This window comes from Hyla sarda, chromosome 2 (genome assembly GCF_029499605.1).
Source record: "Hyla sarda isolate aHylSar1 chromosome 2, aHylSar1.hap1, whole genome shotgun sequence".
Classification (NCBI taxonomy): domain Eukaryota; kingdom Metazoa; phylum Chordata; class Amphibia; order Anura; family Hylidae; genus Hyla; species Hyla sarda.
Genome location: NC_079190.1, coordinates 397,244,347 through 397,269,716, shown reverse-complemented (window position 1 = coordinate 397,269,716; position 25,370 = coordinate 397,244,347). Strand labels below are relative to the sequence as shown.

At 43.3% G+C, this 25,370-nt stretch overlaps 1 protein-coding gene across 5 annotated transcripts in view; it reads left to right on the top strand.

Moving 5' to 3' along the window:
- Positions 1-25,370, top strand: part of SMG6 (SMG6 nonsense mediated mRNA decay factor) — a 260,985-nt gene that overhangs the window by 216,202 nt on the left and 19,413 nt on the right. For all 5 annotated transcript variants that reach the window (XM_056558716.1, XM_056558717.1, XM_056558718.1 and 2 more), the window contains one exon: positions 22,626-22,802. In XM_056558716.1, the coding sequence (XP_056414691.1) occupies positions 22,626-22,802 (177 nt within the window). The remainder of the gene's footprint in view (positions 1-22,625; positions 22,803-25,370) is intronic.

Genomic DNA, 25,370 nt, shown 5'->3' with positions numbered 1-25,370 from the left:
TGCGCATTACCATTCCTTATAAAAAGCACAGACTGGTTGTCATACTGTGTAAGGTAACACTCATTTGTCAATTTACTCTAGGTCTAGGGCTGCACGATATATCGCAAAAGCAATCGAATCGCGATTTTTGCTTTTTGCCATATGGCGATATGGCCCCCCCCGGGAAAACATGCGATTATCTGCTCGGGCTGGCTCCCATGGCGGGGGCCGGCCAGAGCAGGTAAAAACGAATTTAAATACTAAGTCAGTGTTTCCCAACCAGGGTGCCTCCAGTTTGTTGCAAAACTACAACTCTTAGCATGCCCGAACCGGCAAAGGCTATCCGGGCATGCTGGGAGTAGTAGTTTCACAACAGCTGGAGGCACCCTGCTAGAAAAACACTGAGCTAGCCTAAGGGTGCAGGGAGAAAAATAAAAAAAAACTTCTCCTCACCTAGTCCCTGCAGATTAGTCTCCGTGCGCTCCGAGGTGTCCTCTCTTAGTACAGTAGGACCTTTCCCTTTTCAGACAATCACTGGCCGCAGTAGTGTCACGTGTCAAGCCAGTGATTGGCTGATGGGGAGAGGTCTTGTACTGCAGTAATACACTGGGTTTCCCGGGTCCCTCGGAAGATTTGAAATCCTCCCGGGAAACCCAGTGTATTTCTGCAGAACAAGGGGGGGGGGGGGGAAATGTGACAAGGGGGGGGGGGGGGAAATGTGACGGGAGGAGAATGTGACAAGGGGAAGATGTGGAATAGGCAGTGGGCATAAAATGGGTGGATAGATGTGAAATGGAGGCGATTAGACCTGAAATGGGGGATTTCACCATTTTTTTTATTATATCTCATCGCAATATTTAGGCCCAAAATCACAATCGCACATTTTCCCCATATCGTGCAGCTCTAATTCATTCATATGTTTTCAGGAGAAATACTGTAACTGTGGAATGGCACAACATAGTTCAAGGACAAGATGTTCCAGAATTTTTTTGAAAGGGGGAATAAAGGTATTCACTAAAAACGGACATGTCTTCAGAGCTGATGGGTCTGTAAGGCTCGGTTAAAGGGTTATCCGATATCCTAAAATTAAGATTTTGCTGGGGTGATAAAATGACTGAAATTCACCTACCCTGGTCCCCCACAGCTCACCACTTGTTCCCGTCTCTGAAACGAGTAGTCTAAGCATGGCCTGCCACAGCTGTGCCCCACCTCAGTCAGTGATTGGCTGAACAGTCAGTTCCTACTGAGACAATTTGTTTCAGAAACAGGAAGAAGTGGAGACCAGGGGGGAACCCTTGTAGGTGAGTAAAACATTTTTTATTAATTTTTTCCCTTTTACTGCAACACGAAAGCAAAAATGTTATGGTATTGGATAACCCCATTAACAGTGCCTGCCAGATCACATTTACTTACAGTACAGCATATCTTGTTTGAATGTTTTTGTTTTTTTATTAGTGAAAATGCTGCATATGATGAAAATATTTTCACGGTCTTCAGCACTTTCCTATTTTTGTGTTGTACAAAACTGTAACATAAGTACCCACAGCCTCTTATGGGCCAAATGTAGTGGAATATCTAAACTATTACCCATTCTCTCTACTTACCTATGACTGGAAGCTATTTGATACAAATTAGGCTAAGTTGGCATCTGCAATCGAAGCCTCCATCACATATTCTGTCATATTTGTTATGAAGAATAGTGCAGCATGCAGTCTTCTTCCTGTCCAAACAACACAACATGGCAGATCCCATTGAGTCAGTGGGGTGCGTTGGGCACCGTTGGTTCCCCTTGTGTGACAATTAAGTGGAATTGATGACACTTGTGTGAACTGTATGTAATGTTAGGTACATTTGCCCCGCTCTGTACTGTGACATATCAGAATGCTGAGCTGTGCACCTTCTCACACTCCTGCGGGTTCTCATGCTGCCTGGTGCCTGCCTGTGTTAGGTCTGTGCTTGTCTTTCCATCATATCCTTCAGCAAAGGGGTCCTGTGCGTGAGTAGAACATTCTTGCAGCTGACTGCCCCCCTCCTCCTCTTTTAACCTCAGGCAGTCATTTGGCAGGGCACCTATTTCCTGCCAGAGATCTTTGGGGAGGGGGTGTCCATGGCAGCAAACAGGTTCACTGTGTGGGTTTTTTTCACACGTGTTTTGCATTACGCCACAGAGAGTCCAAGCAATGAAAAAGGAAAGTCCTGATGCTTAGAGTTGAAGTAGGTTGCAGGCAGAGGTCACATGTAGGTCATATAGCTGACACACTTAGCAACAACTGCATGTAAATTTAGACTGTAAGAGGAAACGTGTAGCTTTGCCGCAGGCAAACTTCCTTTTTGACAACACTCTCGTGTGAGCTGCGTGGCCTTGGCATCCAGAGTTCAGTGCCAGCCCACCAACTTGCACAATGTTCTCATGAAATTGATAATGTGCTGAGCAGCCCGTGCTGAGTGCCCTGTCTGACTGCCGCCAAGTGATCATTGATCTGTTCTTTCCTCCAGTGATGGAGCAAAATAAGAGTGCAGCTCTGCAAATGTACCGACATGTTCCCACAATGTAATTTAGCATGTATTATGCTTTAAAATGAATAAATAAGATGACTAACATGTGCCATGCACACCCCATTTGTTTTTAATGGTAATACGCGTCACAGTTGACACTGTGACATGCACACGTTTTTTTTTGTTTTTTTTCTTTAATTCAAAACACAGAAATAGGTGACATGTTCTTTATTCCAAAATATGGATTAGCTCTACTGAATGGGGTTAATCTACATCCAAAGCCGCAATAACAGTCAAGGATGAAAATGCCCAGATAAAACCTGAGGCTACCCTCAGAATTTATATATGTTATGTATGTACATATACCCCATTACAGCACAGTGGGATGTGTTTACACTTGGTAAGGTATGTCACGTACCAGCTGTTTAATTATGGGTTAATGTTCAGTACAATTTCAATCTGCAGAATATGTTGGCATTAGATAGATAAGTTATAACTATATAATTTTTTTAAGACAGTAAGTTGTGTAATGTAGTGTTATATGCCAGACCTACAGTGGGGAAAGAAGTATTTAGTCAGCCACCAATTGTGAAAGTTTTCCCACTTAAAAAAGATGAGGCCTGTAATTTTCATCATAGGTATACCTCAACTATGAGAGACAGAACGAGAAAAAAAAATCCGTAAAATCACAAGAATTTAAGTTAATCTCAATACTTTGTTCTGTACCCTTTGTTGGCAATGACAGAGGTCAAACGTTTTCTGCAAGTTTTCACAAGGTTTTCACACAATGTTGCTGGTATTTTGTCCCATTCCTCCATGTAGATCTCCCCTAGAGCAATGATGTTTTGGGGCTGTCGCTGGGCAATACAGGCTTTCAACTCCCTTCAAAAGGTTTCCTATGGGGTTGAGATCTGGAGACTTGCTAGGCCACTCCAGGAGCTTGAAATGCTTCTTACAAAGCCACTCCATTGCCCGGGCGGTGTGTTTGGGATCATTGTCATCCTAAAAGACCTAGCCACGTTTCATCATTACTGCCCTTGCTGATGGAAGGAGGTTTTCACTCAAAATGTCACGATACTGCCGCATTCATTCTTTCCTTTTCACGGATCAGTCGTCTTGGTCCATTTGCTGAAAAACAGCCCCAAAGCATGATGTTTCCTCCCCCATGCTTCACAGAAGGTATGGTGTTCTTTGGATGCAACTCAGCATTCTTTCTCCTCCAAACATGACAAGTTGTTTTTACCAAAAAGTTCTACTTTGGTTTCATCTGATCATATGACATTCTCCCAATCCTCTTCTGCATCATCCAAATGCCCTCTAGCAAACTTCAGATGGGCCCGGACATGTACTGGCTTAAGCAGGGGGACATGTCTTGCTAAGCATTATTTGAGTCCCAGGCGGCGTAGTGTGTTACTGTGGTAGTCTTTTTTCCCAGCTCTCTGCAGGTCATTCACTAGGTTTCCCCAAACCCCCCCCCCCCCCCCCGTGTGGTTCTGGGATTTTTGCTTACTGTTCTTGTGGTCAGTGGTCTTGCATGGCTTCTATTTTCTAATAATTACTCCCACAGATTTCTTCACACCAAGCTGCTTTCCCATTGCATATTCAGTCTTCCCAGCCTGGTGCAGTTCTACAATTTGGTTTTTGGTGTCCTTTGACAGCTCTTTGGTCTTGGCCATAGTGAAGTTTGGAGTGTGATTGTTGAGGTTGTGGACAGGTATCTTTTCTACTGATAGCAAGTTCAACCAGATGCCATTAATACAGGTTACGAGTGGAGGATAGAGGAGACTCTTAACCCCTTAAGGACCGGGGGGTTTTCCGTTTTTGCATTTTCGTTTTTTGCTCCTTGCCTTTAAAAAATCATAACTCTTTCAATTTTGCACCTAAAAATCCATATGATTGCTTATTTTTTGCTCCACCAATTATACTTTGTAATGACATTAGTCATTTTGCCCAAAAATCTACGGTGGAACGGAAAAAAAAATTATTGTGAAACAAAATTGGAAAAAAAAACGCCGATTTGTAAATTTTGGGGGCTTCCGTTTCTACGTAGTAAATTTTTCGGTAAAAATGACACCTTATCTTTATTCTGTAGGTTCATATGATTAAAATGATACCCTACTTATATAGGTTTGATTTTGTCGTACTTCTGGAAAAAATCATAGCTTCATGCAGGAAAATTAATACGTTTAAAATTGTCATCTTCTGACCCCTATAACTTTTTTATTTTTCCGCGTATGGGGCGGTATGAGGGCTCATTTTTTGCGCCGTGATCTGAAGTTTTTAACGGTACAAATTTTGTATTGATAGGACTTATTGATTTTTATTCATTTTTTTCATGGTATAAAAAGTGACCAAAAATTCACTATTTTGGACTTTGGAATTTTTTTGCAAGTACGCCATTGACCGTACGGTTTAATTAACGATATATTTTTATAATTCGGACATTTCCGCACGCGGCGATACCATATATGTTTATTTTATTTACACTGTGGTTTTTTTTATTTTTTTCCTATGGGAAAAGGGGGGGGGGGGGTGATTCAAACTTTTAATAGGGGAGGTGTTAAATGATCTTTATTAACTTTTTTTCCACTTTTTTTTTTGCAGTGTTATAGCTCCCATAGGGACCTATAACACTGCACACACTGATCTTTTACATTGATCACTGGTTTCTCATAGGAAACCAGTGATGGATGATTCTGCCGCTTGACTGCTCATGCCTGGATCTCAGGCACTGAGCAGTCATTCGGCGATCGGACAGCGAGGAGGCAGGTAGGGACCCTCCGGCTGTCCTGTAAGCTGTTCAGGATGCCGCAATTTCCCCGCGGCTATCCCGAACAGCTCCCTGAGCTAACCGGCATGCTTTCACTTTCACTTTAGACGCAGCGTTCAAAGTTAAAGGGTTAATAGTGCGCGGCACTGCGATCAATGCCGCACGCTATTAGCCACGGGTCCCGGCCGTTGTTAGAGGCCGGGCCCAACCCGTTATGACGCGTGGCCCCGCGTTATAGATCGGGAGCGGACTCATAACGTTACAGTACGTCATGTGTCCTTAAGGGGTTAAATGGTTACTCTGCGACCCAGCGTCCGGAACATAGAGTTCCGAACGCTATGTGCAGGCTTCCGTGTTCACACCCGCCCCCTCAATCACGCCCCCTTCCCATAGACTTTCATTGAGGGCGGCAGGCCGTGACGTCACTAGGGGGCAGACGTGAACATAGAAGCCCACACTCAGCATTCGGAACTCAATGTTCCGGATGCTGGGGAGTGCAGTAACCCTTAAAAGAAGAAGTTACAGGTCTGTGAGAGCCAGAAATCTTGCTTGTTTGTATGTGACCAAATAATTATTTTACCGAGGTATTTACCAATTAATTTATTACAAATCCAACAATGTGATTTCTTGTATTCTTTCTTGTATTTCTTGAAGTGTACCTATGATCAGGGGCGGACTGACCGGCCGGTCCATTTGGACGTTGTCCAAAGGCCCATCCGGGAAAAGGGCCCGCCGTCCGCCGCCTGTCATATAAAATCACAGGGCCCCCCTTGTCCTCGGTGTACAGGGCCCCCCTTGTCCTCGGTGTACAGGGCCCCCCTTGTCCTCGGTGTACAGGGCCCCCCTTGTCCTCGGTGTACAGGGCCCCCCTTGTCCTCGGTGTACAGGGCCCCCCTTGTCCTCGGTGTACAGGGCCCCCCTTGTCCTCGGTGTACAGGGCCCCCCTTGTCCTCAGAAGCGCTGGAGGGTCATCACGCCCCCTCCCATAGACTTGAATTGAGGGGACGCGGCGTGACGTCACATGGGGGCAGAGTTGTGACGTCACGTACTTCCGTTCCCGTGGTCGGGACCCAGACCCTCCAGCGCTTCCAGACAAGAAAGAGGTGGGTGCCGCATACTTATATTGCGGGGGTCCCCAGCGGCGGGACCCCTGCGATCAGACATCTTATCCCCTATCCTTTGGATAGGGGATAGGATGTCTAGGGGTGGAGTACCCCTTTAACGAGCTCTAGTAAAGTGAAACCTGAGCTGTCGCTGTGGAAAAATTACTCCAGTTTTTCTCTCACACAGTTTGATAAATCTACGCCAAAGTGCGACGTTTTGTTGTTCTCACAACACCATTCTCTAGCCAACGAATAGTGACCATTACAAAGTATTTATAGGAAGTGCAATATACAGTATCAAATCAAAATATAATACAGGGTGGGCCATTTAAATGGATACACCTTAGTAAAATGGGAATGGTTGGTGATGTTAACTTCCTGTTTGTGGCACATTAGTATATGTGAGGGGGAAAACTTTTCAAGATGGGTGGTGACCATGGTGGCCATTTTGAAGTTGGCCATTTAGAATCCAACTTTTGTTTTTTCAATAGGAAGAGGGTCATGTGACACATCAAACTTATTGGGAATTTCACAAGAAAAACAATGTGCTTGGTTTCGTGAGTTATTTACAAGTTTCTGACCACTTATAAAATGTGTTCAATGTGCTGCCCATTGTGTTGGATTGTCAATGCAACCCTCTTCTCCCACTCTTCACACACTGATAGCAACACTGCAGGAGAAATGCTAGCACAGGCTTCAAGTATCCGTAGTTTCAGGTGCTGCACATCTCGTATCTTCACAGCATAGACAATTGCCTTCAGATGACCCCAAAGATAAAACTCTAAGGGGGTCAGATCGGGAGACCTTGGGGGCCATTCAACTGGCCCACGACGACCAATCCACTTTCCAGGAAACTGTTCATCTAGGAATGCTCGGACCTGACACCCATAATGTGGTGGTGCACCATGTTGCTGGAAAAACTCAGGAAACACACATCATCATGTAGCAATTTTGCATATCCAGTGGCCTTGAGGTTTCCATTGATGGCCCCACTATCTTTGTACCCCATATACCGCACCATACCATCAATTTTTGTGTTCCAACAGTCTTGGAGGGATCTATCCAATGTTGGTTAGTGTCAAACCAATAGCGGTGGTTTTGTTTAACTTCACCGCACACATAAAAGTTTGCCTCATCACTGAACAAAATCTTCTGCGTAAACTGAGGATCCTGTTCCAATTTTTGTTTTGCCCATTCTGCAAATTCAGTGCGCCATTCTGGGTCATCCTCGTTGACATGCTGCTGTAGCTGGAGTTTGTAAGGGTGCCATTTGTGAGTAGCTAATATCCACAGAAGGGATGTTCGACTAATGCCACTCTCCAGTGACATGCGGCGAGTGCTACGCTGTGAGCTCTGGCTGAATGAAGCTAGGACAGCCACTGACTTCATTAGTGACACATTTCATGCATCCACATTTTGGCAAATCCAACACTGAATCAGTTTCACAAAACTTAGCAAGCAGTTTGCTAACTGTATCATGAGAGATGGGTGGTCTCATAGGGTGCCTTGCATTGAAATCTGCTGCAATGACCCGCTTACTGTGTTCACCAGACATCAACACAATTTCTATCCGCTCCTCACGTGTTAACCTCAACGACATGTCAATGGCTGTAAACAAAGAGAAACTTGTAAATAACTCATGAAAGAATAAAGTTACGTTAAAACCAAGCACATCATTGTTTTTCTTGTGAAATTCCCAATAAGTTTGATGTGTCACATGACCCTCTTCCTATTGAAAAAAAAAATTGGATTCAAAATGGCCGCTATGGTCACCACCCATGTTGAGTTTCCCCCCCTCAAATATACTAATGTGCCACAAAAAGGAAGTTAATATCACCAACCATTCCCATTTTCTTAAGGTGTAATAAGGCCCACCCTGTGCAATCATAATAAAGTGCATGTGCAAATTAATAGTGCAAGTTAAGGGACATCACAATATGTCCAAAGGCAGTGTAAGTGATGTTTAAAAGCATGTTTTATGCACATTTTATGCATACAGTCGAGAATGGATCATAATTAACACGTAATAAAATCAACCAACCATAATTATTAATCTAAATTGGTACAGTGGACATGGTGGGAAGACTTACCCTATATGTATATACATAATCATGGTGACGGCTAGCGTGGAAGAGAATACTCTGCGGCTGCGCAGCAAGGGAAGTGATGCAATAGAATGTATTGGCCAATCACGCTCGTACTGCTGACGATCACCTGAGCGGAAGCACCTAGGTCACGTGATCGGAGCAGAGCTCATCATCACACACATGCATATTTTGAATGCCTGAGTCACTAGACTAGAGAAGGGAAAAGCAAAAACTAAATGAAAAAAGAAGAAACTAAATGAAAAACAAAATGAAAAAAGTAAATGAACTATATAATAGCCAACCAACCTGTTATCTTTATATAAGAATGATGTTGTAAATATGTACAAGCCCCAATCACTTGCATGCTACAAACAATCAAACAGGTTGGTTGGCTATTATATACTTCATTTACTTTTTCTCATTTAGTTTCTTCTTTTTTCATTGAGTTTTTGCTTTTCCCTGCTCTAAGATGGAGACTAGTGACTAGTCACACGCATGCGTATATTGGAGTCAAAATACGCATGCATGTGATAAGTAGCTCTGCTCCGATCACGTGACCTAGGGGCTTCTGCTTAGATGATCGTCAGCAGTACGAATGTGATTGGCTAATACATACTATTGCATCACTTCCCTTGCTGCGCAGCCGTAGTGTTTTTATTACGTGTTCATTATGATCCATTCTCGACTGTATGCATGAAATGTGTATGAAACATGTTTTTAACATCACTTACACTGCCTTTGGACATATTTATGGACATTTATCAACGGGTTTAGTCAGGTTTTCTTTACTATAATTGTCGCAAAATTGTCGCAACTGCGACTACACGATTTTTCGTGCGACATTTTGACTGGAAAGCGAGATTTAGGTATTTTTTCAGGTATTTATTAACTGCGACAGTCGCAACTGCGCAAAAAAAAGTCGCAACAGCGTTAAAAATTTACTAAATTTACTCCAGCTCAAACATGGAGCAGAAAAAGCTACTACCAGAGTAAAAAAGGAACAATTGCTTACGTGAAAGAAAATCATCAACAGGCTGAAACCAGTTGATAAATAAGTCATACATAAGCAAAGAAAAAGTAAGGAAAAAATTACTAAAAAAAATACATAAGCAAAGATTGATAAATGTCCCTCATTGTGATGTCCTATAATGCACATGCACTTTATTATGATTATGTAAGATTTTTAAACTTTATTGTATTATATTTTGATACTGTATATTGCAGTTCCTATAAATACTTTGTAGTGGTCACTATTCGTTGGCTTGAGAATGGAGTTGTGAGAACACCAAAACGTCCCACTGTGTTCATGGAATAAAATACCTGCACTTTTGGTACACCAGTCTGCTGCAGTCACCTTTGTTCGTTTGGATATGCTGTTGGACCATGTGACCAGGGCCCCATAGACCTGCTTGCACCTACTACTACTACTGCCTTCCTAGGAATGCTGCAAAATTTCGGCCGCCGAAATGATCGACCGAAAATTAACCTTTCGGCCTTTTTGGCTAAGGGAGGACGCAGGACGTATGAAGGTGCTATCAGCAGCCAGGGACCTGCCGGTAATAGTGGACATCAGCGATCGCGCTGATATTCCGCCATTAACCCCTTAGATGCCATGATCAATATTTATTACAGCATCTGCAGCTATGAGGTGGTTCCGGTGGCTGATCTGATCGACCACGGCACAGCAGCGGGGATCAGATCAGCTAAGCAGGCAGCCTGAGGTCCTTACCTGCCTCCTGCTGCTATCATGGGGTCTTCTTCTCTGGTATGCTCGTTGGCAGATAACACTGTAGATTACAGATATCACTGATCAATGCTATGCATATGTGTAGCACTGATCAGTATCTGCAATCTAAAGATTTAAATATATGGTCCTATTATATGGACTCTAAAAGTGTAAAAAAATAAATAAAATAAAAAGGTTTAATAAAAGGAAATTATCCCCTCCCCTAATAAAAATAAAATTCCGCTCTTTTCCTATTTTAAAAAAAGAAAAAAGAGTAAAACATTTAAACAAATCAGCATGCTTGGTATCGCTTTATATTAATGATCCTGTATGGTGAACAGTGTAAACATATAAAAAAAAAAAAGTCAAATAATATTAATAAAAAAAATAAACAAAGCCAGCACAAAAACCTAATACACGGGTGCACGCTGCTGTGGCAAATACGGAGTATACAAAAGAGAAGGTTGCAGCAGCACTCTTGGGCAAAAAATAGAGGCTCTTAGCCCACTTTTTTGATCAAAACATGTCCCCCCATCCACCACGCGGAGGTGGCCTCATTTCGGATGGGACCCTAAAACTTATTTCACTCACCTCTGCTGGGCATATGGCCTCTGACTGGGTGACATGCTGGATAAACTATCAATTTAAAAAACCACCTGTGAAACAGGGAGGGGTGCACAGCTATAGAGAGTCCACTCCCCCTAAATTCCATAGCAAAAAGAAAAATAGCCAGCACAACTACCTAATACACGGGTGCACACTGCTGTGGCAAATACAGAGTATACAAAAAAGTTTGCAGCAGCACTCTTGGTCAAAAAATGGAGGCTCTTAGAGCACTTTTTGATCAAAACATGCCCCCCCCCCCATCCACCACGCGGAGGTGGCCTCATTTTGAATGGGACCCTAAAACTCTTTTCACTCACCTCTGCTGGGCATATGGCCTCTGACTGGGTGACATGCTGGATCCACTATCAATTTAAAAAAAAAAAAAACCTCCTGTGAAAAAGCGAAGGGGTGCACATCACATCATGTATCAGAAAAATGTTTTTATTCCAGGATTTTTTTTTTATTTGACTATGCTACAGGGGCTGTAAAGTTAGTGCAGTTCATAATATAGTGTCTGTACCTGTGTGTGATTGTTTTCTCACAATTCTTCTGTGATTTTCACCCCAATATTTTTACCAGCATACAAAATGACTGTTGTCTCAGATTTTTCCCAGGTTGCAATGTGGCCAAGACCTGACTCACCAGTCAGCTGATGACAGGGAGCCTGTCTGCTTCAATGGGTGGAGGGATTGCTTGGTGGGAGAGAGATCATTCTGCAACTAATGCAACAGCTGTAGGCATCCTGATTGAAAACCACAAGGCTTTTGAATGGATGCAGCTCATTTATGTTTCAATGGGTGTGGTGGCTGATGTGTGGGGAGGAAAATGGAATTGTGGGATTCGTAGCCAAAAAAAGAAAAGTCAAAGGGAAATAAGAGTTCACAAAAAGCTAGCCACAGTGTTATGGTAATCCCACAACATAACCATTTAGCCCCAATCCCATATATAGAAATCTAAAAAGTTATAGTGATCAGAAGAGAACAATTTTAAATATACGTATTTTGTTTGAGAAAAACAATATAAATTATGCATCATTTTAATCGCATTGAGCTACAGAATAAAGAGAACCTATTATTTTATCCTTAAAGTACACTTCTTAAAAACAACCCTCATATGGGTCTCTAGGGGGAAAAATAAAAAAGTTATGACTCGAGGAGGAAAAAGCATAAACTCAAAATTGGAATTTTCCTGCGTCTTCAAGGTTAAAATGGGCTATGTCCTTAATGGGTTAAAGTAGTGGCATGGTAGAAGCGCAGTTGGCACCATGTACCATGTGGTCTTTTTCGGTTTCAGTTTTCATAAATACATATATAGTAATACTTACCCACCCGTAGTGTAGTGCTGGGTGGTATACCGGTTCATACCAAATACCGAAAAAATTTTCCTACACGATATGCATTTTTCCCATACCGCAATACTGGTTGGGCCCCTCCCCCCCCCCCCCTTTAATGAATGAATTATAAGCCACAGCAGCTGTCCCCACATCGGGGAACTAATCATATGTGACCCACGGACGCTGTTCTGCTTCCCCCCCCCCCCCCCCCCCCCCCAATAAATGATCAGGCCAGCGCTGTACTGTACTATCCTGTTCCCGGGCTGCAAAATTAAACAAACTTTAACTCTCATTCCGGTGTTCCCCGTTACCTGCTTCACGGTCCCTCCGCTGCTGTCCTGGGGATGGGAACGTCACAGAGCCGTCAGCCTATCACCGGCCACAGCGATATCCCGCCTTGGCCGGAGGAGATAGGCTGAGCCCACTGTCGTGTAAGGAGCCGGCTGGCTTCTTACATGACAATTCGCTCAGCCTATCACCGGGGAGGTGGGACATCGCTGAGGCCGATAACGGGCAACGTCGGAAGGTGATTCAAAGGGGGGGGGTGAAGCAGCGCTCACGGGTGACATATGTTTAGTTCCTCAGTGCAGGGCTGGGCTGATAAACCTGGGGGGGGGGGGTTGGGGGAGAAGCAGCACTCACTGGTCACATGATTGGTTGGGGGGGAATACAGTGGTCCCTCAACATACGATGGTAATTCGTTCCAAACGACCCATCGTTTGTCGAATCCATCGTATGTTGAGGGATCCGTGCAATGGAAAGTTTAGGAAGCTGTACTCACCTGTCCCCGTCGCTCCGGACCAGGTCTTCACCGCTCCCGATGCTGTCCCGCTGCTCCGGTGTCTTCTTCGCGATCCTCCGGCTTCTTCCGCATCTTCTGCAGGGTCCGGGCCTCGCTTTCTGGTGACATTATTACGCTGCTGCGCCGGCGTGGCGTGCGTAGTGACGTAATAACGACGCCGGAAAGCGAGGCCCGGACCCTGCAGAACATGCACAAGACACCGGAGGATCGTGAAGTGGACCCGGAGCAGCGGGAATAGGTAAGTGAACCTGCCCGGGATGCTTAAACTGCTATCCGACAGCAGCTTAAGCATTTTGCGCTGTCGGATAGCAGTTAATGCGATGGCCCCGACATATAAAAGCATCGTATGTCGATGCTTACATCGACATGCGATGGCCTCTGAGAGGCCATCGTATGTCGATTTTATCATATGTCGGGGCCATCGTAGGTCGGGGGGTTACTGTACAGTTAAATAAATAACTTGCAAAAATACCATGATACACATTTTTGGCCATACCGCCCAGCTCTACCCACCCGGTCCTTCAGTTCCCATTGCAGATGCTTCTGGTCCCCCTACCATTTGTTTCTTCTCCCTGCATCCTTGACTGCTCGGCCAATCACTGGCCAAGACAGAGCTGAGGCCAGTGATTGGCTGAATGGGCAGGTCCTGTCTTGACATTTTGTTTTGGAAGCAGGAAGAGGAGACAAACTTTTTTGTTGTTTTTTTTTTTTGTTTTTAGCCCTCTTAAGATAGAGGATGGGCTACCTGACTGTGGGGAGAATACAGCAGACTATTTGTCCTGGACAACTCATTTAAGGGTTATAAGAATGCTTTTCTTTCATGGATGTTCACTTTTTCTGATGTGCATTACACGCATGTATTGAATAATTTATGAAGATTTTAGCTGGTTTATCAGGATCTTTTCGTTGTGCCCCAAGTCCTAGAATAGCAGCAGGAGGTGATTAATGTAGGGATTCGTAGAAAGTGGCATTAATATGTGAGCGAGTTAGTTATGAGTCGCTCCCATGTTTTATACCAGGAAGTGATTACTAAACGCTTTATGTACAGCTGTGTCTCGGAGTTATGCAGGGTGAGTAACTTAATCCTGGGAATCCTGCTGTGTGTTAGGAGTGCTGCAATGTCAGCGCTGGCAGCACAAGTCCGGGGGATACTACCTTTAGGAAAAGTAACAGCAATGACATGGTCAGTTCTTGTAAAGCGTGCAGGTCTGTGAGCTGGTATCCTGATAAATTACTAGCTTGAATAACAGGCATGTGCGTTATGGCACGTTAACCCCTTACCAATGCATTTTTTTATATTTTTTTTTTATCCCCACTTTCCAAGACCCATGTTTTGTGTGGGTGGTCTTAGAAGTGCTTGTTTTCTGGGGATAAATTGCATTTTTCAGTGTACTGTTTTGGAGTACATACAGCTTAACAGTTATTACCTTCTGGGGGAACAATTCTGACAATGTGTGTGGTGTGTTTTTTTTTTTTTTTTTTGTTAGTGAATGTTTACTAATGTACATTTATAAGAATAAGAGCTCTTTTCTGAAAAAAAAAAGCTCCAAATCATCTGCATAGTCTTTTCGCTAAACAATACAATTCTGTTTGAATAAAGCCACCACTAGAGGGAGCTTAAGAAATTTCAGGATATTGTTTTATACAGTAAGCTCCATAAAACCAGTTGCAGTAGGTTCCTATTCTCCCCTAGTGTTGAATGCAGACAGGCAAGATTTTTTTAACCATGTCTTTGCCAGGGAAAGATGTTGTGTGAAAAGGTGGACATTAAAAAAGAACTCCAACAACATTTTACTTATCCCCTATTCATAGAATAGGGAAATAAGTAGCTGATCGTGTGTAGTTCGGCCTCTGGGACCCCTCGCGATCTCCAGAACGGGACCCGACACTCTGTGAGGAGCGTGTGTCGTCTACCGGTAGACAGCACAAGCTCCATTCATTTCTATGAGAGTGCTGATTATGCCCAAGTGCTGTACTTGGGTCTCTTCCATGCTCCCATAGAAATGAATGGAGTGTGTGCCATCTACCGCACTTGCCCCTAACTGAGAGCTGGAGATTTTGGGGGGCCCCAGCGGTCCGACTCCCCATGATCAGCTACTTATCCCCTATTCTGTGAAAAGTGGATGAGTTAATTTTGGCTGGAGTTCTCCTTTAATTTTAATGGCATCTCGAAGGTTGTCAAAGGTTTCATTCAGCTATACATTTCTTGAGAGATAAGGTATTATGTGCTGGCCATACAATTGCATAGGTTCCACCTAAATTGAAGCTACTCTTAGTTAGCAACTCTTAAAGGGGTACTCCGGCCCTAATACATCTTATCCCCTATCCGTCACACCCCCTCCCATAGACTTGTATTGAGGGGGCGGGGCATGACGTCACACAGGGGCAGAGTTGTGACCTCACGATACTCCGTCCCCGTGGTCGTCACGCTACACATTTGGAGCCTCCAGCGATGCAGAGACCTCACAAAGGTGGGTGCGCGATGACCGATTGCGGGGTCCCCAGCAATCTCCTTTTGATAGAGGATAAGATGTATTAGGACCGGAGTATCCCTTTAACTCTTGCACATTACAATCCCAATGGAAGGAGGCTAAAGAATGGTAAAAAGGTGTTCCCTGCTTCTTGCTAAATGTGAAAATCAATAGGTTAACAAAAACAAGGGGACAGATAGATAAGAGATACATCACAATCTGCTTATAACATGGTTTGTTTGTAAGCTGTAACTATGGAAACACATTAGCCTGCATAGGATCATTGGACACCAACACACTCCGAATCACAAGACAGATGTTGTCACTATTCACATTAGTCCCTGTCTCCATTGGGACTCACAATCTAAATTTCCTGAATAAAGTCCATACTCTAGGGCCAGTTTTATAGGAAGCCAATAAGTAAATCGGCATATTTTTGGAATGTAGGTAGGCTGAAGAATGGTAAAAAAAAAACGTTTGCAAGAAACCTGAATTCTCTTGCAAATGTTCCCTTGGTCAAATTCCAATCCGGGACCCCAGTGATTCAAGACAACAATGCTAACCACTGAGCCACTGTGTTACCATACACAATAAAAGGACAATAAATATTTAGGTAAAAATGGAGCAAAAGGAAGTTCTGAAGGGTTGAACTACGGTAAATCACAATGCAATATCCACATTGTAAAAATCAAATGAAAAACTGATTTTATCATTCAATGGAAAATTAATAACTTTCTTACCTAGTAATAATAGTAGTGATCTTGTTTCAAGGGCATTTTAGTGGTTTCATCCTAATAAAGTTTTTAACTGTAATATATATGAGTCTCAAAATGTGGTTGATTCAGGTGCCTTATTGCTATTTATAAGATTCAGCACCTTTTATTGCAATTACAAACTACAGCAAGTTGTCACCATAGTCTTATCAATTAAGGATGAAAATAAAAAATTAACTACTTAAATACAAAAGAAAAAAACTTTCAAGCTGCTGTTTTAGTGTTTTATTACCCACTCTTTAATATGTCACAAATGTATAATGAAGGCTTAAGGAGGTGGCTCTCAAAAACAGCCTCAAATTTCAAGGTTGTTTTGTTTTTAATAAAACATAATTTTTATTTTATTTTTGCAAAGTTTTATTGGGTATTTTGTGGCACGATATTATGAGTGTTTAATGCAAACCAAGTCTTCGCATGCAATTTGAAAACTTATCCCCACCCTAAAGTTAGGGGATAAGTTTTAAGATTGTGGGGTGTCCGACAAGAAGGTGAGGGGACGTGTCCGACCACCGCATTCCATAGAGATGCATTGAGGGGGTGACGGGCCGCCGCGTCATGCAGTGGTCGACACGTGCTATTTTGGCGGGGGGGGCGGGGCGTACGGGAGATCATGGGGGGTGGGGGCTAAGTTTTCATATACTGGATTACTACTTTAAGCATTTTGAAGAGTTTATATGCAAAAAGATGCACCATAAACACATCAAGAAATGCACAATTATAAACACACTGTAATACATCCAAAATGATTACCATGCACTTTTCCCCCAGTTGTAATCATTGTTTAAAAACACAACTGAGTTTTTCTCCCACTGAATACAGTGTTATTTACGCTTTAGAGTACCCTCCAAAGAAGTGTGAATGCGCAGTCTAAAGGTATATTTACACGGTGTAGTGTTTTCCTGTCTTTTTTTATTTTTTTTATGCACAATGGGGGGAATTTATCATTGTATATAGAGCAATTTTGTGTCTAATTTTTTGCGCAAAAAAAAGCCCAAGTGTTTTTTTGCGTCTCTTTTTTGCGCAAATTCTGATAAAACTTTTCATCCCCTTGTCTACGGTTAATTCTACCATAGAGCATTTTTTGTACTGTAGAATCAATTTACTAACTGCATTGTTTTTTTGTTTTTTTTGCCCAAAAAAAAATTAGCAAACTGCATTTTCTTGCACAAATATACACCACCTCGGAGGACAAGTACCAAAAGTGTCTATTTTGGCACAGTAAGGACTGCTACTCCCATCATGGGACAGACGCTGCCCACGATGGGAGTTGTAGTCCAGGGGCTGAGGTGCACATCGCACTGGGTCATTCTCTAGAGACCCGCTGTGATCCGCTGTGATTTACTGTAAAAGTCGGCGGTACAAGCGCTACATCGTGCTGCCACCGGCTCCTGTATACACTGTCATAATTCATAATCTCCGCCGCCGGGAGACGGGAGCTCTGATTGGTGGATAGCTATTAACCAATCAGAGCTCCCCTCTCCCGGCTAGGATTATGACTTATAAGAGCTATATATAGGAGCCTGCGGGCAGCGCACTGTAGACGCATGTACCGCTGGCTTCTATAGTTAATAAATGCGGATCGCAGCGGATCTCTGGAGAATGATCTGCTGTGATCTGCCCCTCTGCCCTTGGACTACTACTCCCATCATGAGAGTCTGTCCCATGATGGGAGTAGTTGTAGTACCGCAATGCTGAGGGATGGCACTTGCACATCCCCCGACTGCAGTACATTTAGAACTACTACTCCCATCATGGACAGACTCTGCCCATGATGGGCGTTGTAGTCCAGGGGCTGAGGTGCAGATTGCATCGGGTCATTCTCCAGAGACCCACTGCGATCCGCATTTATTAACTATAGAAGCCAGAGGCACATGCGTCTACACTGCGCTGCCCACCGGCTTCTATATACACTCATAATTCATAATCCCCGCCACCGGGAGAGGGGAGCTCTGATTGGCCAATAGCTATTCTCCAATGAGAGCTCCCCTCTCCCAGCGGGGATTATGAATTATGACAGTGTACTATATAAAGGAGCCAGTGGCAGTGCGATGTAGCCGCATGTACCACCGGCTTTTTAATTTAAATGCGGATCGCAGAAAAACATTCTGGAGATCTGCGTTCCGCGTTTATAAACTGCATTCAGTTAACCCGGCGATGCGTGGCATCGCACGCGTTAACTGGCAGAAGCCCCGCTGTTTCCAGCAGGGGACAACTTCTGCAACACCCCCCAGGACCATCTATCGATGGTCCTGGTCAGCGATTACTGTGATTGGTCCCTGTGGACCAATCACAGTGAATGAGCTGACTGGGGGGTAAAGTTCATTTCCCCTGCTCTAACCGCCGCTAGAAGTCCGGGCACAGCAGGGGAAGATGACGCCGAGAGCTGCGGTGGGGACCGCGGCACTTACCGAACAGCTGGAGGCACACAAGTGCGGGTAAGTGGAAGCGGTGGCATCTGCATCAGAGGCAGCAGTGAAGCTCTTCACTGTTTCTTCTGGTAGTTTAAAAACTACAACTCCCAGCATGCCCAGACAGCTTTGGCTGTCTGGGCATGCTGGGAGTTGTAGTTTTGCAACATCTGGAGGGCCACAGTTTGGAGACCACTGTACAGGGGTCTCCAATCTGTGCTCTTCCAGATGTTGCAAAACTACAACTCCCAACGTGCCCAGACAGTCCAGGCATGCTGGGAGTTGTAGTTCTGTAACATTGTTCCTTCAGATGTTGCCGAACTACAATTCCCAGCATGCCTTGGCAGTCTGGACATGCTGAGAGTTGTAGTTTTGCAACATCTGGAGGACTACGGTTTGGACACCACTACACAGAGGTCTCCAAACTGTTCTCCAGATGTTGCAAAACTACAACTCTCCGCATGCCCTTCGGCTGCCTGGGCATGCTGGGAGTTGTAGTTTTGCAACAACTGGAGGCACACTGGTTGGGAAACATTGTCTGTTTCCTAACTCAGTGTTTCCCTACCTGTGCGCCTCTAGCTATAACTCCCAGCATGCACTGACAAACCTTACATGCTGGGAGTTGTAGTTTTGCAACAGCTGGAGGTGCACGGGTTGGGAAACACTGAGTTAAGTAAACTCTGTGTTTTGCAACCAGTGTGCCTCCAGCTGTTGCTTAATTACAGCCCCCCATGATGGGAGTTGTAGTTTAGCAACAATTGGAGGCTCCCTATTTACTCCCTGGTAACGTCAGGCTGTTGCTGCTTGGTTGGTATCTGGCTGATACTGAAAATAGGGGGAACCCTATGCGTATATATATATATATATATATATATATATATATATATATATATTTAAAAAAAAGTGTGTGGTTTCCTCCTATTTTCAGTATCAGACAGATACCGACCAAGCAGCAACAGCCTGACGTTACAAGGGAGGGCGAGGACCATTGTTACTGGCCCTCCCCAGCCTAAATAACGTCAGCCTGTTACCGCCTAGGCCCAGGAGCACCATTTTTGACGCTCCAGGCCTGTTGGTACCGGCTCTTCCTGGCACCCCTGTGGCGGTGGGTACCGGGGTAATATTTGGAGGTTATCGTTAGCTGTTTTGGGTGCTAACGCTAAGCCCAGGCTTGGTAATGGATTCTGTCTACTAGACGCCTTCCACTACTAAGCCTGAAAATTCAATTATAAAAGAAAGACACAACACATTGAAAAAAAAATAGAAAAAAAATAAAAAACACTCCCCCCCCCCCAGCCCTCGTTAACCCTTTTTATTGACATTTAAAAAAAAAACTCTGTTCATCCTCACAATCCACGAAATCTGACATACTCCTCCGCATTCACGTATCTAAATTTCAAAGAAAAAGAAAAAAGTTTAGTACATTTTTTTCTTTCCACACACCTGCAAAAACGCTAGTAAAAACACAAGAAAAACTGACAAAACACAGGAAAAAGCTGGGACAGTTTTTCTGGCATTATTGCTGATGGACAAAAAACCTCAATGGAATCCAGGCCTCAAAGCAATAGAACAAAATCCTTATGTCCACTTTTCCTGTGAGGTAGAGAAGGAGTGTACGGTGGAGCGAGGGGGGGGGGGGCGATTCTATATTTGCACAAGATTTATCAAAGGAGTGCAACAGCCTTAGACAAATAATGATAAATTCCCCCCAATGTCACTATTTTTCCCCCTTTTTTTAATACACAACATGCATTTCAAATCAGCTGCATAAAACTGACACACCCTGTGAACCATGGCATTTATTTCCCATTGATATCAATACATTGTTTGTGTATTGCACATGTATTTTGATGCAGACTACCCTTGTTCTGCCCTGTGATACAACCGGAAAAAATGTTTTGTGAACATAGACTAATTCTGCATGATGCTGAGGAAATAAGAATAGCATAAGGCAGTCTTACATTAGGATGTGCTTCCTGAAAATAAGATTGAAGAGTCTCATTGTTGGGGGGATTTCATATGTGATATTGAAACTTTTGTTTGTTTTTGCTAAAAGTCTATTCTTTCAGAAAGCCATATGACCTCTAGCAATTAAATAAAGTGGTGTTTGACAGGAACCTAAAAAGTATCTCTCCCCTTTACCTATTTTTCCCTTGTTAGCATTTTGCTATAGTTTTCGTGACTAGATTTACCCTTATTACCATGTCAGCTGTACCGAGGTTTGGACCCATAGCAGTTTGGACACTAGTTTTACGGTATGCTGCTATATAAAATCTCATTGTCAGAGTAGGAGCATTAGAACTTATGGTCATTTAGAGGACTTATGACAATTGCAGGGCCATGCAGAGTTCAAATACTGTTCATTCTTTGCTCTCTGCAGCGGCTCATGGAAGGGGGTCACACAGCTGCACATTACCTGTGGTCTCACATAAGCCCACTGACAACACATAACATCACGATGAGTTGTTCCAAATGGCAAACTCAGCACTGCTACCTGTAACTCGCACACTTTTGCCTGTCATGGTGACGTTTTTTTTTTTTTTTTGTACATATACATCTTTATTTTCTAGGATTACACTCCCGTTGAAATAACACAGCTTGAAAAGGGAACTTTAAGTGTAATTTATAGGGTAGTACACGCACTACTTCCATGCTTCAGAGATAGTCTGCTTTGTAAATGTTTAAGTTCTCCATGTAAAATTGTATAAAGAATAGTGATCACTCTTATCCGTTTCACAGATTTTTGCCCTATTTAAAGGGATTTACTCAGATGTACAAACACTTGAGCAAAGCAGGGGAATAGTGTAAAATAATAAAAGAAACATTGCTCACGCGATGGATGCCCTGTGGCTCCAGCGCCCCACCTAGGTACTGGTATGTGTTCACTTGGCTGGTGATGTGATCCTATACCCAGGTGATCGCGATTGCCCGGTCACTGGCCTCAGGGGTGTATAGTAGACCACTAAGGTATACAGAGTAAAACCCAGGAGTAGTAGATCGCGGTCCCTGCTCAAACACAAACCTTTCCAATGCGAAGTAAAGGCACCAACCTCCAAATCAGTCAGCATAGGTTCTAGAAGCCAGGCCTGAAGCAGTCAGATGATTACCAGAAATATTACTTTTATGTCCAAAAAGTTTTTTTTACCCATAGTAAGCTGTGGCCTTATACTAGGATATTGCATATTGATCAGTGGTGGTCTGCCCTCTGAGACCTCCAACAACCATGACAATGAAGGGGCAGTAGAGCACTGGTGTAGCGCTATACACCTCTGTAGGTGAATGGGGTGCAGCACTGTATTAGTGCAGCATCCCCTTCATTTTCACAGTCAGTGGGGTTCCAGAGGCAGAACCCCCAAAAGTTATAGTAATGGAAATACCCCTTTTAAGGGAAACCACTTTTTAATTGGCACTGTGCTTACAACAGATAAGTGAGAACGCAGATTGGCAGCAGTCACACCAGGTCATTTCCCATCTTGTGCTTCATTATTAATCAGATTTTTCTTAAAATATATATTTTTGGGGTAACAATTTCCACTTTCTGTACGCTGTTGACCACACTGTCTATATCCAGACTTCTCAAACCAATGTCTTGCCAAATGACCTGTGCAACAGTTTTCTTTGTTCTGTATTTTTTTTTTTTTACTGTAAAATGCAGTTCCGTGGTTTGGCAAAATAGAGGATACAATTGTGTTCATATACACAAGTGAAAATGTGTGGCTCTGCTGCGGTTCAAGAACTAAATATGCCATTCATAGACTGGCAGTATTTGCTGAGACTTGTGGTTCCTTTGCATGTGACATATAGCTTTTTTGCATTTCATGAATCTGTTCTGTGTTTTGAGTTTGTGTTTGGTCTTGTGCGGTGGTCTTCACATGCCTGAATACAGATTACAATAGCATGAACTTTCTTTTATGTTAGGCACGGGGTCTGGAGGACTTGTGCTATTACAACCTTAGCGTCTCCATTGCAGATCAGACTCAGAGGGTTAATGGAACACTTGGCCCTTTTCTTCTGCCTCTGCTCAGTGTTTTCCTTTCTTATTATCTATTCTCCCTCCTTCTCCCCCTCTAGATTATTGCTGCGGATTGTAAGCGGGTCACAGTACTGAAATATTTCCTGGAAGCACTGTGCGGACAAGAAGAGCCTCTGCTGGCATTCAAGGGTGGAAAGTATGTGTCGGTGGCACCCGTCCCAGACGCCATAGGAAAGGAAACAGGAAGCCCGGAGGGAAACCAACTGGAAGATCAGGTATTGGTTAAAAAGTGGGGGAGACTAGGGTTTACCCACTGAGCCAGTGGTAAGAAGTACAAGCAACCCAGAAGAAATAATCTGAGGTTTTTGTTATTTCTTTAAACAATTGATATTTGAGTGATGTGCCAAGTATGTGCTATAGCCTTATTCTACCCTGTGGCACTCTCCTGTACATAGGCATGCCACCCCCATTGTGCGTATTGTGCTTATCCGCAGTCTCTCTTGTATCATCCTAATGTATGTTTTACGGTCCCTGTCTCTCTACCACATCCATCATCTGCTGCTATTATTTCATGGCTTTTTTTTTTTTAATAATAATGTGTTGCAGCCGAGACGGAGGAATGAGGGGAGAGGGAGGGGGGGGTTTTGGGTTCAGATTGGGGATAAAGTTTGTGGGCGTATATCTTGGTGCTGTGCTCAGGGTGAATTGAAGTCTATTTGACACGTACAGGAAGAGCTGACAGCACCCATCCCACTACCCCCTCCACTGAACCCTGTCTGTCCCTCACATCCTGATCTGATTAAGAAGTTTGAGGCAAAAGCTCTGCTCAACCTCCCATGTACTTGTTCACATCTACAATGCGCTGTGTTCTTTTGGGGCAGCCACATGTAATCATGGCTATTTGGACTAATACTAATATTTTCTAGTCCCACTACTGTGGATTATACTATGCATATAAAAATGTCTGGCCAGCAAGTTAGTCAGACAACAACCATGAAATATTCACACTTAATGCCTGTATCAGAACGCTGTACAGTAACCCTTACAGGAGTTCACATCAACCGTTCTCAAAAGAGCAGTAGAATCTTAACCTTAGTGCAAAGGTCGTCCGGCTGTGGATTTCCAGCCTCTGCAAAACTAGGGTCACATCTTTGAGTTGTGTCTTAAAGTGGACCTGTCATGTTATTTCTGCTGCCCTATCTGAGAGCAGCATACCATAGGACAGGAGCCCTGTGATATGAGTTTATATGATTCTCCTAGGAGAGACAGTAAGTAACCTGCTTCCCCTGCTCACACAGCACACGGATACAGAAAAAGCTGTCAATCACTAAGGGGAAAGAGCAGCAGTTGCCCATAGCAACCAATCAGATTGCTTTTTTAATTTTTAAAAAGATGTGATTGGTTGCTATGGGCAATTGCACCACTTTAACTCTAGAAAAGTTTTTATATATCTCCCCCTAAATATAGGCAGGGTAAGCAGGACTCTCACTATCTCTACTAGGAGTCATGTCAGGATTTACTCAGAAATCCTGCTCCAAATCATATAAACCTATACATATACCCACTTTTATTCCCCTATCATATGCATGACACAGGCTGAGTAGCAGAAGTCACCTGACAGCTTTAATTTAGGGCAGAAGACTTTCCAACTGTTGCAAAAACTACAACTCCCAGTATGTTGAGAATTGTTTATAATTGTAAATGGTCATTCCTGAAGGGTTTTTCCATCCCTACAACTGTTATCACAGACTGGAATTTTGGGGGGAAATAGCAGCTGTGTTTTTACTTTGTTTTGGCAGGGGGGTAGGTTGAGGTTTGCCATAATGAGACACATTGCAGAATATCAATTTGCAAAAATAGCTAGCTCAGACTACTGTAAAATATTCCTGCTTTATTAAAAATAATGTTCAATAAGGAACAGTTAGGAACTTGAGAGGATTCATAATAATTAGTGTTAATTAGTTGTTCATAGCAACCAGGTTCCAGATCTCATTTTTCAGATACTTCTTTAAAAAAGAAAGGAACATTCTCATTGGTGGCTATGGATGGTTCCTCAAGATTTCATTTGCACATGTTTTTAACAATTCCCCACCGTTTTGTTTTGTTGCATATATCCACAGTTTACAGATCTAGTCTAGGCGGAAAGATTTGAACTATGGTGGTCACAGTGCACAGAAGGATCATAGTAACATAGTTTGTAAGGTTGAAAAAAAGAAAAGACGAGTCCATCGCGTTCAACCTAAAAAAAGGCAAAAAAAAAACAAAAACATTAGGCTAATGCCAGATGCCCCATGACAGAGGAAAAGTCCTTCCTGACCCAATTTGCAATCAGAATAAGTTCCTGGATCAACGTTCTATCCACAAGTCTAGTATACATAACCTATAATGTTATATTTTTCCCAAAAAAATCCAAACTCCCCCTTGAACTTGTTTATTGAGTCAGACATCACAACATCATGCGGCAGAGTTCCACAGTCTCACTGCTCTTACAGTAAAGAATCTCTGTCTGTGATGATGGTGAAACCTTTTTTCCTCCAAACGTAGAGGATGCCCCCTTGTCATGGTTACTGGCCTATGTATAAAAAGATCCCTAGAAAGATCTCTGTACGGTGTATTTATATATCTGTACATTGTGATCAGACCACCCCTAAGACGTCTTTTCTCCAAACTTAATAACTCCAAGCTTGATAACCTGTCTTGGTCCTGTAATCCTCCCCATACCATCAGTTATCTTTGTCGCCCTCCTCTTCACCCTCTTCAGTTCAGCCAAGTACTTTTTATATACAGGCACCCAAAATTGGACACAATACTCCATACGTGGTCTGACTAGTGATTTATACAGA